General features: G+C 53.4%; 1 protein-coding gene across 1 annotated transcript in view; it reads right to left on the minus strand.

The window, feature by feature from the left end:
* LOC141047949 (microtubule-actin cross-linking factor 1, isoforms 6/7-like) overlaps positions 1-19,100 on the minus strand; it is a 277,881-nt gene that overhangs the window by 98,130 nt on the left and 160,651 nt on the right. The window contains exons 11-17 of the mRNA XM_073543327.1: positions 17,688-17,906; positions 17,251-17,454; positions 16,840-17,065; positions 15,874-16,100; positions 15,607-15,729; positions 8,005-8,106; positions 4,006-4,107 (exon numbers count right to left, since the gene is read on the minus strand). Coding sequence (XP_073399428.1) covers positions 4,006-4,107; positions 8,005-8,106; positions 15,607-15,729; positions 15,874-16,100; positions 16,840-17,065; positions 17,251-17,454; positions 17,688-17,906 — 1,203 coding nt within the window. The remainder of the gene's footprint in view (positions 1-4,005; positions 4,108-8,004; positions 8,107-15,606; positions 15,730-15,873; positions 16,101-16,839; positions 17,066-17,250; positions 17,455-17,687; positions 17,907-19,100) is intronic.

The raw sequence follows: 19,100 nt of genomic DNA on the forward strand, positions 1-19,100 counted from the left end.
ACTCGCTCCGGCACTCACTCCAGCATTTACTGCCACATTCACACTCGCACTCACTCCCTCATCCATATCGCTCACATCACCATTTATGTCCTCAAACAGCTCTTCAAAAATATCTCCTATCTCACTCCCACTCTCACTTCCAGATAGACCACTATTTACATTAGCAGACTTGGTGTTGCAGTACCCCTGCCTGCCTGCTGGGGGCCCTGACTGGCCAGTGCTCTGCTCCTTGGAGCTGCTGGCACTGCTCCAACTCTTGTCCAAGAGTGCCGCTGCCCCTTTAAATACCTCCGAGCAGAGCGCACTCAGTACGCCCTGCCCGAGCCTGGGAGCAGCAGCAGCTCCTGGGTTCTCTGGCTCCACTTTTTTTTCTTTTTGCGGTGTCTTTGCACTGAGGACAGGGACGGCCACTGCCACCGCACCCTGCCCTCTGCTGTTCGCCCCCGCCGGCTTCCCAAGGAGCGCCAGAGCCCCCGCACCACCAGATGGAGGTAAGCGGGCTGGGGACCCCGACAACTCCCTACCGACTTTTGGGGGCACTATGCTGCTTGAGGGGGTAGGCGGGACAGGAGGCAGTGGGCCCGCCAAGGCCACACCCCCCCCGCCGGCTGCAGCCACCCCGGGCAGAGCAGTGACCCCTTGCGAGGCCACGCCCTCCCCAGGTGACGCGGGCACAGCGGGCGGGACAGTGGCCGAGGAGGACACGCCCCCCCGCATGCCGCAGCCTTTGCAGGCTGGGCAACACTCGGGGAGGCCACGCCCCCCTCACGGACTGTCACTGCGCCCTGAACCCACCACTTGATGTTGGCAGGGCTGGCCACTCCCCCTCGTCGCCCAGCGGCGGCGGTGCCCCCAGCACGGACCCCTTTTTGGGTCTACGCGCCGGGGACCCCGCTCTTGCCACGGGCGCCATCAGAGGAGCTACCAGCCCCTTGCATTTTTTTAGCTGCTGCTTCACAGCAGCCTCCACGCCCTTTCTAGGTCTCTGGACCCCCATAAGTGGACCAGACTTAACGGACCCGTGCGTGGGGGATCCAGAGACCCCAGCACTCACCGCCGGAGGTGCGGTCCTGGCTGTACCCGTGCTGAGCGCCAGGCCAGCCCCCCCTGCCACCGGGGACTGAGCCCGGACACCACTACTGCCAATACCGCCAGCGGCTGTTACACCACTGGCACCAGCACCGACCTCCATGTCGCTGCCTGAACCCTCACCGCCACCACCAGATGTGACGGTAAGGTCCAGGCACACATCACTCTGCCCGCGCCCCCGCTGCGGACCCACCACAGGGCCCGAGCCGGGGTGGGCAGCGGGTTCCATACAGCGGGACAGAGGGGCCCCGGAAAGAGGGACAAACATAAGTTTGTCAGCCACGGTGTTTTTTGGCTTGCGCTTGTTTTTTTTCTTTTTCCTCTTTCCGGTTGCCCCGTCCTCAGGGCAGACCTCATCCCCAAAGAGCAGTGTGCCAAACCGCTCTGGGGACTCGATCTGCCTCACCTGTTGTAGGACGAGGCAGCCCCCCTCACTACTACTGTCCCCACTCCCACCAGCCTCCCCCTCGCCCCCACTTTCCTCCGAGTAACTGGAGTCCGGTGGGAGAGCCACTTCTTCAGGGGCAACCCCGCTGCATGTTACCTGGGTGTTGTTGCTCACCAGGCCTTCAGGTGGGGCAGGCGTAGATGTTCCGCCATCCTCCTCCTCCTCCTCCTGGCCCTCCACCTGGCAGGGGCCTCCCGACCCCCCAGGAGACCCTCCGGTCATGGCTCTAAACCGGTCATCGTTTTTCAGTTTCTCTGCAAAGGGGCCGCTCCCACTCAGGATAGCCGCCCGTATCTCCTCCAAGGCCCTGATAGCCCCCTTCAGCCTCTCCACCGTGGCGGAGACCTCAGCTCGTCTCGAGGCGGGGAGCCGGTTCTTAGCCACCGCTCGTGCTCCCCTTAACTCCTCCCGGAGTTTTCTCAGCTGTTTGGCGGCCTCCTCATATTCGCAGAGGTGCGCATGGATGCGGGAGGCGTAGATGGTAGATGGCTCTCCCTCAGCTCTGGAGCCCCAGATGTTGGGGGGCTCTGCCACTGCACCTCTGCTCTGGGCCGCCACTCCTCCGGGAGGAGGAGCCGCCACGGTACCAGCTTCGGGGGGCCCGGTGTCCCGGGGCTCCTGGGTCCTGCGACCCCCTCTCTCCTGGGTCCGTCTCTTCCCCATCTCCCTGGGACTGGCTGGCTGCACCCTGGCCTCTGGATGGTGCTGAGGCCCCCCACCCCCAGCTGGCTTGCCGGAGGGTGGGAGCCAGGGGCACAGCCCCGGCGCTCAGTCCCAGGGAAAGTCCTCTTTCCTGGGAAGGGGGCAGATGGAAAGTCCTTGCAGGAAAAAACCTCCCTTCCCAGGAGCTTAGCAAGACCCTAGCCTGCAGATGCTCAGCACAGATGCTCCTCCTCTTCCTGGGCGTGCTCTATCCTCCAGTCACCTCCAGAGCTGCAGTCACTATTCTGCTGTTACATCATGTCTTATCCTCCAGTCACCTCCAGAGCTGCAGTCACTATTCTGCTGCTACATCGTGTATTATCCTCCAGTCACCTCCAGAGCTGCAGTCACTATTCTGCTGTTACATCATGTCTTATCCTCCAGTCACCTCCAGAGCTGCAGTCACTATTCTGCTGTTACATCGTGTCTTATCCTCCAGTCTCCTCCAGAGCTGCACTCACTATTCTGCTGTTACATTATGTCTTATCCTCCAGTCACCCCCAGTGCTGCAGTCACTATTCTGCTGTTACATCATGTCTCATCCTCCAGTCACCCCCAGAGCTGCAGTCACTATTCTGCTGTTACATCATGTCTTATCCTCCCATCACCTCTAGAGCTGCAGTCACTATTCTGCTGTTACATCATGTCTTATCCTCCAGTCACCTCCAGAGCTGCAGTCACTATTCTGCTGTTACTTCATGTCTCATCCTCCAGTCACCTCCAGAACTGCAGTCACTATTCTGCTGTTACATCATGTCTTATCCTCCAGTCACCTCCAGAGCCGCAGTCACTATTCTTCTGTTACATCGTGTATTATCCTCCAGTCACCTCCAGAGCTGCAGTCACTATTCTGCTGTTATATCCTGTCTTATCCTCCAGTCACCTCCGGAGCTGCACTCACTATTCTGCTGGCATTATAAGACCGCAGTAAACACTTGGCGCCTTCAGAGCAGCTGTAATGAGTGGGGTTGTGAGTGGTGCAGATGGGGGCCGGGGGTCCCGGGATCACTGCCTGCTCCCCACCCCTGCTGCGGACAGGTAAGGAAGCAGCTGATCTGATGGAGCGCGGACATGGAGGGTACGCAGAGGATTAGCAGGCAGCGGTTAGTGCTGGGCCAGGGGCAGCCGAGGTGTGTTGTGCGCCCCCTCTGGCACAGAGGTGGGACACGCAGGGGCCTCAGTCTACGCCACACTCAGGACACAATATGACAATACTGTCATTATCTGTCACAATCCCGGGATCGGTCCACGATCGGGAGCAGATGCAGATCTGTGGGGAAATTGCCCACATTGTGGACGACTTCGCCCCAGGTCATGGATCCCCATAGTCACGTATGGTCTGTACAGAACGCTGAGACGATCTTTGGAGATCCGGGGGGATTTCTGATCAGCCACCCCCCGCGCCGAGCGCCTTACTGGACGTTCAGTCTAAAATGGAGCAACGTCCTCACGATCTCGAGATCAGAAAGAAGCCGGGTTACTTGTAACCAGAGTAAGTGGTGATCCGCTCAGCAGCTCGGGAAAGCTGGGTACTCGAGTACCAGTGGCCTGGTAAAACCAGTGTGCTGTGGATGTGGGCTGCGCTTGTGATAGGAGGGTGGACGAGTGAGCAGGACACGGATTCCCCCATACGGTCGTATCCGAGGCACGTGTCGTGTTTGTGACACAGTCAGCAGAATTATAAATACAGCTCTGAGTGTTACTGGACCGTTGTCCATACGTGGTCTACCACACCTCATTCATGTAAGGGACAATATGGGGCTCACCTTCAGCTCAATCAGCTGATGCTTCACCATGTCCAGATCTCCCCCCACCAGGAACTCCTCGGAGAGCCGGGCTTCAGCGCTGAGCAGCCAGTCCTGCAGCCTCTGTGGAGAGGGAGAGACACATGAATGAGTCTTCAGAGATTCCCCAGTCCTCAGAGATTCCCCAGTCCTCAGAGATTCCCCAGTCCTCAGAGAATCATCAGACCTCAGAGATTCCCCAGTCCTTAGAGATTCCCCAGTCCTCGGAGATTCCCCAGTCCTCGGAGATTCCCCAGTCCTCGGAGATTCCCCAGTCCTCAGAGAATCATCAGTCCTCAGAGAATCATCAGTCCTCAGAGGTTCCCCAGTCCTCAGAGATTCCCCAGTCCTCAGAGATTCCCCAGTCCTCAGAGAATCTGAGTCCTCAGAGATTCCCCAGTCCTCAGAGAATCATCAGTCCTCAGAGATTCCCCAGTCCTCAGAGATTCTAAATCCTCAGAGATTCCCTAGACCTCAGAGATTCCCGAGTCCTCAGAGATTCCCGAGTCCTCAGAGATTCCTCAGTCCTCAGAGATTCCCCAGTCCTCAGAGATTCCCCAGTCCTCAGAGATTCCCCAGTCCTCAGAGATTCTAAATCCTTAGAGATTCCCTAGTCCTCAGAGATTCCCCAGTCCTCAGAGATTCTAAATCCTCAGAGATTCCCCAGTCCTCAGAGATTCTAAATCCTCAGAGATTCCCCAGACCTCAGAGATTCCCCAGTCCTCAGAGATTCCCCATTCCTCAGAGATTGAGTCCTCAGAGATTCTCCAGTCCTCAGAGATTCCCCAGTCCTCAGAGATTCCCCAGTCCTCAGCGATTCCCTAGTCCTCAGAGATTCCCCAGTCCTCAGAGATTCCCCAGTCCTCAGAGATTCCCCAGTCCTCAGAGATTCCTGAGTCCTCAGAGATTCCCCAGTCCTCAGAGATTCCCCAGTCCTCAGAGATTCTAAATCCTCAGAGATTCCCCAGTCCTCAGAGATTCTAAATCCTCAGAGATTCCCCAGTCCTCAGAGATTCCCCAGTCCTCAGAGATTCCCCATTCCTCAGAGATTCCCCAGTCCTCAGAGATTCCCCAGTCCTCAGAGATTCCCCAGTCCTCAGAGATTCCCCAGTCCTCAGAGAATCATCAGACCTCAGAGATTCCCCAGTCCTTAGAGATTCCCCAGTCCTCGGAGATTCCCCAGTCCTCGGAGATTCCCCAGTCCTCAGAGAATCATCAGTCCTCAGAGAATCATCAGTCCTCAGAGAATCATCAGTCCTCAGAGGTTCCCCAGTCCTCAGAGATTCCCCAGTCCTCAGAGATTCCCCAGTCCTCAGAGAATCTGAGTCCTCAGAGATTCCCCAGTCCTCAGAGAATCATCAGTCCTCAGAGATTCCCCAGTCCTCAGAGATTCTAAATCCTCAGAGATTCCCTAGACCTCAGAGATTCCCCAGTCCTCAGAGATTCCCCATTCCTCAGAGATTGAGTCCTCAGAGATTCTCCAGTCCTCAGAGATTCCCCAGTCCTCAGAGATTCCCCAGTCCTCAGCGATTCCCTAGTCCTCAGAGATTCCCCAGTCCTCAGAGATTCCCCAGTCCTCAGAGATTCCCCAGTCCTCAGAGATTCCTGAGTCCTCAGAGATTCCCCAGTCCTCAGAGATTCCCCAGTCCTCAGAGATTCCCCAGTCCTCAGAGATTCTAAATCCTCAGAGATTCCCCAGTCCTCAGAGATTCTAAATCCTCAGAGATTCCCTAGACCTCAGAGATTCCCAATTCCTCAGAGATTCCCCATTCCTCAGAGATTCCCCAGTCCTCAGAGATTCCCCAGTCCTCAGAGATTCCCCAGTCCTCAGAGATTCTAAATCCTCAGCGATTCCCCAGTCCTCAGAGATTCCTGAGTCCTCAGAGATTCCCCAGTCCTCAGAGATTCCCCAGTCCTCAGAGATTCCCCCGTCCTCAGAGATTCTAAATCCTCAGAGATTCCCCAGTCCTCAGAGATTCCCCAGTCCTCAGAGATTCCTGAGTACTCAGAGATTCCCCAGTCCTCAGAGATTCTAAATCCTCAGCGATTCCCTAGTCCTCAGAGATTCTAAATCCTCAGAGATTCCCTAGACCTCAGAGATTCCCTAGACCTCAGAGATTCCTCAGTCCTCAGAGATTCCCCAGTCCTCAGAGATTCCCCAGTCCTCAGAGATTCCCCAGTCCTCAGAGATTCTAAATCCTTAGAGATTCCCTAGACCTCAGAGATTCCCCTAGTCCTCAGAGATTCCCCAGTCCTCAGCGATTCCCCAGTCCTCAGAGATTCCCGAGTCCTCAGAGATTCCCAAGTCCTCAGAGATTCCCCCGTCCTCAGAGATTCTAAATCCTCAGAGATTCCCCAGTCCTCAGAGATTCCTGAGTCCTCAGAGATTCCCCAGTCCTCAGAGATTCCCCCGTCCTCAGAGATTCTAAATCCTCAGAGATTCCCCAGTCCTCAGAGATTCCCCAGTCCTCAGAGATTCCTGAGTACTCAGAGATTCCCCAGTCCTCAGAGATTCTAAATCCTCAGCGATTCCCTAGTCCTCAGAGATTCCCCAGTCCTCAGAGATTCTAAATCCTCAGAGATTCCCTAGACCTCAGAGATTCCCTAGACCTCAGAGATTCCTCAGTCCTCAGAGATTCCCCAGTCCTCAGAGATTCCCCAGTCCTCAGAGATTCTAAATCCTTAGAGATTCCCTAGACCTCAGAGATTCCCTAGTCCTCAGAGATTCCCCAGTCCTCAGCGATTCCCCAGTCCTCAGAGATTCCTGAGTCCTCAGAGATTCCCAAGTCCTCAGAGATTCCCCCGTCCTCAGAGATTCCCCAGTCCTCAGAGATTCCTGAGTACTCAGAGATTCGACAGTCATCAGAGATTCTAAATCCTCAGAGATTCCCCAGTCCTCAGAGATTCTAAATCCTCAGAGATTCCCTAGACCTCAGAGATTCCCCAGTCCTCAGAGATTCCCCAGTCCTCAGAGATTCTAAATCCTTAGAGATTCCCTAGACCTCAGAGATTCCCTAGTCCTCAGAGATTCCCCAGTCCTCAGAGATTCTAAATCCTCAGAGATTCCCCAGTCCTCAGAGATTTTAAATCCTCAGAGATTCCCCAGTCCTCAGAGATTCTAAATCCTCAGAGATTCCCTAGACCTCAGAGATTCCCCAGTCCTCAGAGATTCCCCATTCCTCAGAGATTCTGAGTCCTCAGAGATTCCCCAGTCCTCAGAGATTCCCCAGTCCTCAGAGATTCTAAATCCTCAGCGATTCCCCAATCCTCAGAGATTCCCCAGTCCTCAGAGATTCCCCAGTCCTCAGAGATTCCTGAGTCCTCAGAGATTCCCCAGTCCTCAGAGATTCCCCAGTCCTCAGAGATTCTAAATCCTCAGAGATTCCCCAGTCCTCAGAGATTCTAAATCCTCAGAGATTCCCTAGACCTCAGAGATTCCCCAGTCCTCAGAGATTCCCCAGTCCTCAGAGATTCCCCAGTCCTCAGAGATTCTAAATCCTCAGCGATTCCCCAGTCCTCAGAGATTCCCCAGACCTCAGAGATTCCCCAGTCCTCAGAGATTCCTGAGTCCTCAGAGATTCCCCAGTCCTCAGAGATTCCCCAGTCATCAGAGATTCTAAATCCTCAGAGATTCCCCAGTCCTCAGATATTCTAAATCCTCAGAGATTCCCCAGTCCTCAGAGATTCCCCAGTCCTCAGAGATTCCCTAGACCTCAGAGATTTCCCAGTCCTCAGAGATTCTGAGTCCTCAGAGATTCCCCAGTCCTCAGAGATTCCAGTGTCCTCAGAGATTCCCGAGTCCTCAGAGATTCCAGAGTCCTCAGAGATTCCCCAGTCCTCAGAGATTCCCCAGTCCTCAGAGATTCCAGAGTCCTCAGAGATTCCCGAGTCCTCAGAGATTCCCCAGTCCTCAGAGATTCCAGAGTCCTCAGAGATTCTTGAGTCCTCGATGATTCCTGCATCAGGGCATCAGAGACGTACCTGGAAGGTCTCCTGGTACCGGATGGTGGCCCTCAGCTGCTCCTCCAGGCGGGTGTAACGCTCTCCCCAAAGCTTGTTCAGACTGTTCCAGATGCCATAGATCTGCGGGGAGGATCAGACTGGATGTCATGTATCTGATAAACACCAGGCCAGTGATACAGAGAGAACCAAACATCAGCATAGTGGACTGAGAAGAGTCATCCTGGCTCCTCTGTCCTCCCTGACACTCTGCTGTCCTCTCCCCCTACAGACTCCTCTGTTCTCCAACCCCTTCTCCTCTAAACTCCTCTGTCCTTCTCCAGAATTGTTGGTTCTCTTCCTCCAAAATCCTCTGTTCTCCTCCAGACAACTCTATCCTCCCTTCTAATGACTTTTCTGTTCTCCTCCAGACTACTCTTTTCTCCAACTCCTTCTCATTGTCTGCAGTGTGATTCCTAGAAGTGTGTCCTAGAAGTGTGAAGATAAATTTTAGAATTAAAACCAGAAGGATGTATACAGACTGTGCCCTGCTACCTGCCACCATCGCACTCTAACAAGCATCTCTATTCTTCCGACAGGTATGTTCATCCACCCAGCTCTTCTGCTCTCCTGCTGTCTGTCTATGAAGTGCACATAGTACATCACCCAGCTTTGCACACAGACTTGCCTCTGCACCTAGCATTCACATGGTATGCCTTTCAGCTAACCCCAGCTTACCCCAGTGTTATTTATGACCTTGTTTACTCTGGCTTGATCATATGCATCTGGTCCACTCTTAATTGTCTGGCCAAGATGAGCAGAGACCACTCCTCTCTGCTTCACACCTGAATGCACTTAGTTGTACATATATTGCATAGCTCAAGTCTGCATAGACTTCAGTCTGCAGTGTGATTCCTAGAAGTGTGAAGATAAATTTTAGAATTAAAACCAGAGTTGAACCAGGAGGGAACTGAAGGTCACTGTACACAGTCACTGTAAACAATGTTTCTGTTTGTTTTCACTTTCACCCCTATAATCCTTCACTTTCTGCTAATTCCCCTAATCCCTACTCCTAGTAAGGAACTGTTCATCTCTTCTTCAATCCTCCCCATCCACCTCACCTCCTCCTCAAAACTGTTCCTTAACATACAATCCTCTGTCTCCAAACACAGACAGTCCCCTCATGCCCTCTCCTGCTCCCACCTGCTAACACTTTCTCTGCTCCTTCTCACTGCTGGTGATATCTCTCCAAATCCTGGTCCTCCTCACCACATTCCCACAGTCATTTCTACCTCCCATCCACGCTCTATCACAACCTCCGTAACCTCTCCAACCTTATACACATTCACCCAGCCCCCGCTTCCCCAGTTCCACTAACAGGAGCTCTGTGGAACGCTCGCTCTGTCTGCACAAGCTTTCCTACATCCATGATCTTTTTGTTACTACCAAACTTTCCTTCCTCGCCATCACCGAAACCTGGCTCACCCCTTCTGACACAGCCTCTCCTGCTGCACTTTCATATGGTGGCTTCCACCTTTCTCACACCCCCCGCCCCAGCAGCAAACATGGAGGAGGAGTCGGTTTTCTCCTGTCAGATACCTGCTCCTTCACCCCAATCCCACTGCCACCCTCTGTTACCCTCCCTTCCTTTGAGGTGCACTCTGTGCGCATCTACTCCCCCTCCAACCTCCAACTGGCTGTCATCTACCGCCCCCCCAGGGCCAGCCACCACCTTCTTTGACCACTTCACCACCTGGCTACTTCATTTCCTTTCCGCGGACATCCCTACTATCATCATGGGCGACTTCAACATCCCCATTGACACTTCCCTCTCAGCTTCCACTAAACTTCTATCTCTCACTTCCTCCTTCGGCCTCACTCAATGGTCTTCTGCAGCCACCCACAAAGATGGCCACACACTGGACCTCATCTTCACCCGCCTCTGCTCCCTATCTAACCTCTCTAACTCACTTTTTCCTCTCTCTGACCACAACCTGCTCACATTCTCTTCCCTCTCCACTCCATGTCTACAATTCCCACCCCACAAACTTTCACACCCTCGCAGAAATCTTAAACACCTTGACCTACACTCATTCTCTGAATCCCTCCTCCATCTCACAGATATACACTCACTGGCCACTTTATTAGGTACACCATGCTAGTAACGGGTTGGACCCCCTTTTGCCTTCAGAACTGCCTCAATTCTTCGTGGCAGAGATTCAACAAGGTGCTGGAAGCATTCCTCAGAGATTTTGGACCATATTGACATGATGGCATCACACAGTTGGCGCAGATTTGTCGGCTGCACATCCCTGATGCGAATCTCCCGTTCCACCACATCCCAAAGATGCTCTATTGGATTGAGATCTGGTGACTGAGGAGGCCATTTGAGTACAGTGAACTCATTGTCATGTTCAAGAAACCAATCTGAGATGATTCGAGCTTTATGACATGGCGCATTATCCTGCTGAAAGTAGCCATCAGATGTTGGGTACATTGTGGTCATAAAGGGATGGACATGGTCAGCAACAATACTCAGGTAGGCTGTGGCGTTGCAACGATGCTCAATTGGTAACAAGGGGCCCAAAGAGTGCCAAGAAAAAATTCCCCACACCATGACACCACCACCACCAGCCTGAACCGTTGATACAAGGCAGGATGGATCCATGCTTTCATGTTGTTTACGCCAAATTCTGACCCTACCATCCGAATGTCGCAGCAGAAATCGAGACTCATCAGACCAGGCAACGTTTTTCCAATCTTCTACTGTCCAATTTCGATGAGCTTGTGCAAATTGTAGCCTCAGTTTCCTGTTCTTAGCTGAGAGGAGTGGTACCCGGTGTGGTCTTCTGCTGCTGTAGCCCATCTGCCTCAAAGTTCGACGCACTGTGCGTTCAGAGATGCTCTTCTGCCTACCTTGGTTGTAACGGGTGGCAATTTGAGTCACTGTTGCCTTTCTATCAGCTCGAACCAGTCTGCCCATTCTCCTCTGACCTCTGGCATCAACAAGGCATTTCCGGCCACAGAACTGCCGCTCACTGGATTTTTTTTCTTTTTCGGACCATTCTCTGTAAACCCTAGAGATGGTTGTGCGTGAAAATCCCAGTAGATCAGCAGTTTCTGAAATACTCAGACCAGCCCTTCTGGCACCAACAATCATGCCACGTTCAAAGGCACTCAAATCACCTTTCTTCCCCATACTGATGCTCGGTTTGAACTGCAGGAGATTGTCTTGACCATGTCTACATGCCTAAATGCACTGAGTTGCCGCCATGTGATTGGCAGATTAGAAATTAAGTCTTAACACACAGTTGGACAGGTGTACCTAATAAAGTGGCCAGTGAGTGTAAGTTCCTTACACAATGCAGATGACGCTGCTGCTCTATATAACTCCACAATAGCTGTAGCTTTGGAATCTGCTGCCCCACTTACACATACCAAAGCTCGCAAAATCAACAGTCAGCCCTGGCACACCAGCCTGACCAAAGAACTGAGGTGAGCTTCCAGGGCTGCTGAGCGCAGATGGAAAAGATCCCACTCCAACGAGCACTTCATTGCATTCAAACAGTCCCTCACTACTTTCAAGACCACACTCGCCACAGCTAAACAAACCTACTTCTCATCTCTCATATCCTCCCTGTCTCACAACCCTAAACAGTTATTCAACACCTTCAATTCTCTCCTCCATCCCCCAGCACCTCCTCCCTCCCCACTCATCTCAGCTGAAGACGTTGCCTCATTTTTCAAGCAGAAGATTGATAACATCAGAGACAGTTTTGGTCAACAACCCCCAGAGCCCTTCCTCCCGACTTCCCAGCCCTCCACCTCCAAAACCAACTTCTCCACCATTACAGAAGATCGACTCTCCACTCTACTCTCAAGATCACATCTCACCACCTGTGCACTTGACCCGATCCCATCCCACTTCATCCCAAACCTCACCACAGTCTTCATCCCAACCCTAACCCATCTCTTCAACCTATCACTAACAACTGGTGTTTTCCCCTCAAGCTTTAAACATGCCTCCATCACACCTATCCTCAAAAAGCCCTCTCTTGACCCATCCTCTGTATCTAGCTATGGCCCTATATCACTTCTCCCCTATGCCTCCAAGCTACTGGAACAGCACGTCTACCTTGAACTGTCCTCCCATCTCTCTTCTTGCTCCCTCTTTGACCGCTTAAAATCTGGCTTCCGGTCACACCACTCCACTGAAACTGCCCTTACTAAGGTCACCAATGACCTCTTAACCGCCAAGAGCGAGCGACACTACTCTGTCCTCCTCCTCCTGGACCTGTTGGCTGCCTTTGACACAGTGGACCATTCCCGATTATTACAGACCCTCTCATCCCTTGACATCACAGACTTGGCCCTATCCTGGATCTCATCAAACCAAACAGACCAGACATTCAGCGTCTCCCACTCACACACCACCTCCTCACCTCGCCCCCTATCTGTCGGAGTCCCACAAGGTTCAGTCCTAGGACCCCTGCTCTTCTCCATTTACACCTTTGGCCTGGGACAGCTCATAGAATCTCATGGCTTTCAGTATCATCTCTATGCTGATGACACACAGATCTACATCTCTGGACCAGACATCACCTCCCTACTAACCAGAATCCCTCAATGTCTGTCCACTATTTCATCCTTCTTCTCCACTAGATTTCTGAAACTTAACATGGACAAAACAGAATTCATCATCTTTCCCCCATCTCACGTGACCCCCCCAACGAACCTATCCATTACAGTAAATGGCTGCCCACTCTCCCCAGTCCCAAAAGCTCGCTGCCTCGGGGTAATTCTTGACGCTGATCTCTCCTTCAAACCACATATCCAAGCCCTATCCACTTTCTGCCGACTTCAACTCAAAAATATTTCACGAATCCGTTCATTCCTCAACCAAAAATCTGCAAAAACCCTAGTCCATGCCCTCATCATCTCTCGCCTTGACTACTGCAACCTCCTGCTCTGTGGCCTCCCCTCGAACACTCTTGCACTCCTCCAATCTATTCTAAACTCTGCTGCCCGACTAATCCACCTGTCCCCCCGCTATTCCCCAGCTTCTCCCCTCTGTCAATCCCTTCACTGGCTCCCCATTGCCCAGAGACTCCAGTACAAAACCCTAACCATGACATACAAAGCCATCCACAACCTGTCTCCTCCATACATCTGTGACCTCGTCTCCCGGTACTTTCCTGCATGCAACCTCCGATCCTCACAAGATCTCCTTCTCTACTCCCCTCTTATCTTCTCTTCCCACAATCGCATACAAGATTTCTCTCGCGCATCACCCCTACTCTGGAACTCTCTACCACAACATATCAGACTCTCACCTACCATCGAAACCTTCAAAAAGAGCCTGAAGACCCACCTCTTCCGACAAGCCTATAACCTGCAGTAACCACCGATCGACCAAACCGCTGCATGACCAGCTCTACCCTCGCCTACTGTATTCTCACCCATCCCTTGTAGATTGTGAGCCTTCGCGGGCAGGGTCCTCTCTCCTCCTGTACCAGTTATGACTTGTATTGTTTAACATTATTGTACTTGTTTTTATTATGTATACTCCTCCTTACATGTAAAGCGCCATGGAATAAATGGCACTATAACAATAAATAATAATAATAATCTAGACTCCTCTGTCCTCAGTTTTCCTCCAGACTCTTCTATTCTCCAGAATCCTCTGTTCTCCTCCACCTCCTCCAGACTTCTCTGTTCTCCTTCAGACTCCCCTTTCTTCTGCCAGATTCCTGTTCTCCACTTCCTCCAGACTTCTGTCCTCCAGCTCCAGACTTATCTGTTATCCTCCAGGCCCCGCTATCCTCTTCCCCTACAGATTCCTATGTCATCCTCCTACAGAATCGTCTGTTCTCCACCAGATCTTTCTGTCCTTGTTTCTCCTCCAGATTCTTCTGTTCTCCTCCAAACTCCTCTGTCCTCCCTTCTGTTCCAGACTCATGTCCTCCAGACTCCTCTGTTCTCCTCCACCTCCTCCTCCTTTAGACTCCTCCTGACTCTTGTGTTCTTCTCCAACTCCTCCAGACTCCCCTGTCTTCCTCAAGACTCCCCTTTCTTTCTCCACTTCCTCAAGATTCCTGTCCTGCAGCTCTAGACTTCTCTGTCCACCAACCCGCAGACTCCTCTGTCAACCATTGTCGTCCTCTGTTCTCCTCCACTTCCTCCTCACTCCGCTGTCTTCTCCCCCTACAGACTCCTCTGCCCTCCAACCCCTTCTGCTCCAGATTCCTCTGTCCTCCTCCTCCAGAATCATTTGTTCTCCTCCAGACAACACTGTCCTCCCTTCATCCCAAGACTTCTATGTTCTCATCCTCCTTCAGAATCCTCTGTCCTCATCTCTTCTTCCAGACACCTCTGTCCTCCCTTCTCTTCTGTCCTCTATTTTCTCCTCCAAACTCGTCTGTCCTCCCTTCTACAGACTACTCTATTCTCTTAAGCCTCTTCCAGACTCCTCTGTCCTTCCTTCTCCTACAGACTCCCCTGTATTCCACCAGACTCCTGCCCTCCACCCCTAGGCTCCTGTCATTCACATCCTCCTCCTTTGCTCACCTCCTCCTCCAGACTCCCGCCCTCCTACACCTCGCACCCCGCAGACTCCTATGTCCTCTCCACACTTGTCTTCCAGACCCCTCTGCCCTCCTCCTCCTCCTCCAGACTTCTCTGTTCTCCTCCAGAATCCTCTGTCCTCCCTTCTCTTATAGACTCCTGTCCTCCAGACACCTCTGTTCTCCTCCAATTCCTCCTCCTCCTTCAGACACCTCCCGACTTTTCTGTTCCCCCCTTGCTCCTCCTCCAGACTCCCCTGTCTGCCTCCAGACTCCTCTGTTCTACTTCTCCTCCAGACTCCCCTGTCCTTCCTTCTTCTCCAGACTCCTCTATTCTCCTCCTCCATACTCTGTCCTCCCTTCTCCTCCAGGCTCCTCTGTCCTCCAATCTACTCCAGGCTCCTCTGTCCTCCAATCTACTCCAGACTCCTCTGTCCTCCAATCTACTCCAGACTCCTCTGTCCTCCCTTCTCCTCCAGACTCCTCTGTTCCCCATGCTCCTCCAGACTCCTCTGTCCTCCCTTCTCCTCCAGACTCTTCTGTCCTCCCTTCTCCTCCAGACTCCTCTGTCCTCCCTTCTCCTCCAGACTCCTCTGTCCTCCCTTCTCCTCCAGACTCCTCTGTCCTCCCTTCTCCTCCAGACTTCTCTGTCCTCTGTCTTCTTTTCTATCCTCTGTCCTCCCTTATCCTCCCTTGTCCTCTGTCTTCCCTTATCCTACCTTGATCTCTGTCCTTCCTTGTCCTCCCTTATCCTCTGTCCTCCCTTATCCTCCCTTGTCCTCTGTCCTCCCTTATCCTACCTTGCCCTTTTCCTCTGTTCTCCCTTATCCTCCCTTATTTTGTATCCTCCCTTCTCCTCCGTCCTCCCTGTTCTCCTCTGTTCTCCCTTATTTTCCCTTGTTCTCTGTCCTCCCTTCTCCTCCGTCCTCCATTCTCCTCCCTTCTCTGCCCTTCTCCTCTGTTCTCCCTTATCCTCCCTTATTTTGAGTCCTCCCTTTTCGTCCGTCCTCCTTTGGACTCGTCCTCTGACATTCCCTCAGTGTGCGGCGTCCGTGGCTCGTAGTCGTCAGCCTCTTCTCACCTCGTCCAGGCTCTTGGTCACGTCAGGTTTGTCCATGTCCCCGCAGGAGGACATGAGCTCCACTCCCAGCGCCCCCAGCACGTCCAGGTCATTCTGCAGGTTGTCGATGTCTTCCCGCAGAGCCTGCAACAGTGAATCCAGACGTTCAGAGGGTCTCATCCACATTATGTAGTCATCTCAGGTGAGTGCAGGAGTCGCAGGTGCAGCCCTTGGTGAGAGGCCATCCTCTACCCTCCATAGGTAGCTGCCCCTGTGCCCGATACCTACCTGCATGGCATCGAGTTGGGTCCTGATGGAGTCTGGGTCAGAAGCGGGCTCCTCTGTGCCCAGAACCATTTGCTGGGTCTCACCGAGGGTCAGAGTCAAATCTGAGAGTCCATTCCAGAAGCGCTCAGCCAACATTAGTAGCCCAGAGAGCCACCGATCCCGCTCCTCTGCCTGTCCACACAATCGCTGCCACTGTGCCCGTAACTCTGCCGTGCGCTGTGTGACCCCTGAAACAGAAGACGAGCTCAGCGCACATCCGGGGGACGGAAGCCCCACTAATCCTACAGAGACCCAGGATCAGAGGTCCGGGGACAGATACCCGGTGACAGAGGCCTGGTGATAGGGGCCCAGGATCAGAGGTCCGGGGACAGAAGACTGGGGACAGAGTCTCGGGGACAGAGGCTCGGGGACAGAGACCCGTGGGCAGATACCCGGTGACAGAGGCATGGGTACAGAGGCCCAGGGAGTGAGGCCAGAGACACAGGGACAGAGACTTGGGGACAGACACCCGGGGACAGAGGCCCAGGGACTGAGACTTGGGGATAGGGGCCCAGGAACAGAGACTCGGGGACAGAGGCCCAGGGAGAGAGGCCAGGGGACAGAGACTCGGGGACAGAGACTCGGGGGACAGAGACCCGGGGACAGAGACCCAGGGAGAGAGCCCAGGGGACAGAGACGCAGGGACAGAGACACAGGGACAGAGGCTTGGGGATAGGGGCCCAGGGACAGAGACGCAGGGACAGAGACTCAGGGACACAGACCCGGGGACAGAGACCCGGGGACAGACTTAGCGATAGGGGCCCAGGGACAGAGACTCGGGGACTGAGGCCCAGGAAGAGAGGCCAGGGGAAAGAGGTGCAGGGACAGAGATCCGGGTACAGAGGCCAGGGGACAGAGACCCAGGGAGAGAGGCCCAGGAACAGAGGTCCGGGGACAGAGACCCGGGGACAACCCAGACGTTGGTACCTTGCGGCTCATCTGTCTGATTGGAAAGACAGGACATGAGCTCTGCTGCCTGCTTGCTGATGTTCTCCAGGGCCATTCCTAGCTTCTCCAGCTCGGCCTGCACTTGGCCACTCTCTCTGAGCTGCTCGCGGATTCGAGAAGGCTCCCCATGAACAGAAGCGGAGTTCTGCATCCGATCGCCGAGTCTCTCCAGGCTGTCAGTCATCACGTCGAGCCGCTCGGTGACCTATGGACAATAGCAGCTCAGTATGAAGGAGACCTAAAATGAAGCCTCCTGAAAGCCTCTGTGCTGCCAGTAGCTCCGTCTCTTCAGTTCACATGCTGTGGGATTGACTTCATTCGATGGGGGGCTTTGTGTTGAGGTAGTTGGACATTTTGGTGGAGCACCCCATCGGCCATATGGAGGCTCACCTGGCTGTATCTGGGCACGGTGTCCTCCAGAATGGCAGCAGCCTGACGCACAGCCTCTCGGATGGAGCAGTATTGTTTCTCTGCGGTCTCGAAACGTCCCTGAAAGGCAGCTCCCTCCTCCGGGCACAGCTCCGACAGCTTACACGACACTCGGTGCAGCTTGGTGACCAGGGGCTTGTGCTCAGCGACCACTTCCCTCAAAGCCTGCGGAGACACAAAGGGCGTAACAGGTCACAACACGGGACAACAGATCCCAGGCATCCATACTGCCCCAGATTAATGTATGTGCCCCATGTGTGGCAATAGTGTCCCTGGAGGCTGCAGGAGGTCCGGTCATGCTGCAGACATCTGCCTCTGATACATTACGACACATGGAGGATGTGACTGCAGCTGCACAGTGCCAGTCTGCAGCTTGTAAGCACACGTAGTTTACTGACCTGCAGCTGCTGCTGTTGCTCTCTGATGTCGCGGTAGTTGCAGTAGTTGGCAGACAGCTGGGGTAATTCTGTCTCAGTTTCCTGCATCCAGGGCAGCAGCTCGTCTTCTGCTTCTGAGAACTGTGCCAGCTGCGTCAGAACATGCTCCAGGACTGGGGGCGAGGAGGTGACCTGGGCCGCTATCTGGGGAGACATCTCTTTAAGAGATGCTAAAGATGCCTGTCAAGAGATTGAATCACTGGATGTGAGGAGAAACCCCAACATCTGGACAGAGGAAAATGACTAGATCTGGCACCCAAACTGAAGGAGAGGCAGCAGGACACAGTATCAGCAGCCTGTGTCCCCCTGGACTGCTCACCTGCAGCTACTCCTCAGCACTCAGGACAGAATATCAGTAACTGCCCCCAGCTCTTGTCCTAGTCACCGTTCAACCTGCAGCTACGTCTTAGTACTCAGGACAGAGTATCAGTAAGGCCCCCAGCTCTTGTCCTAGTCACCGCTCACCTGCAGCTACTTCTTAGTACTCAGGACAGAGTATCAGTAACTGCCCCCAGCTCTTGTCCTAGTCACCGCTCACCTGCAGCTACTTCTTAGTACTCAGGACAGAGTATTAGTAACTGCCCCCAGCTCTTGTCCTAGTCACCGCTCACCTGCAGCTACTCCTCAGCACTCAGGACAGAATATCAGTAACTGCCCCCAGCTCTTGTTCTAGTCACCACTCACCTGCAACTACGTCTTAGTACTCAGGACAGAGTATCAGTAACTGCCCCCAGCTCTTGTCCTAATCACCGCTCACCTGCAGCTACTTCTTAGTACTCAGGACAGAGTATTAGTAACTGCCCCCAGCTCTTGTCCTAGTCACCGCTCACCTGCAGCTACTCCTCAGCACACAGGACAGAATATCAGTAACTGCCCCAAGCTCTTGTCCTAGTCACCGCTCAACTTCAGCTACTTCTCAGTACTCAGGACAGAGTATCAGTAACTGCCCCATCTCTTGTCCTAGTCACCGCTCAACTTCAGCTACTCCTCAGCACTCGGGACAGAATATCAGTAACTGCCCCATCTCTTGTCCTAGTCACCGCTCAACTTCAGCTACTCCTCAGCACTCGGGACAGAATATCAGTAACTGCCCCCAGCTCTTGTCCTAGTCACCGCTCAACTTCAGCTACTTCTCAGTAATCAGGACAGAGTATCAGTAACTGCCCCCAGCTCTTGTCCTAGTCACCGCTCAACTTCAGCTACTTCTCAGTACTCAGGACAGAATATCAGTAACTGCCCCCAGCTCTTGTCCTAGTCACCGCTCAACTTCAGCTACTTCTCAGTACTCAGGACAGAGTATCAGTAACTGCCCCCAGCTCTTGTCCTAGTCACCTCTCAACAGCAGTTATTCCTCAGCACAGAGTGTCAGTAACT

Source organism: Dendrobates tinctorius, unplaced genomic scaffold (assembly GCF_039654945.1).
Source record: "Dendrobates tinctorius isolate UK_male_01 unplaced genomic scaffold, ASM3965494v1 ptg000130l, whole genome shotgun sequence".
NCBI classification, from domain to species: Eukaryota; Metazoa; Chordata; class Amphibia; order Anura; family Dendrobatidae; genus Dendrobates; species Dendrobates tinctorius.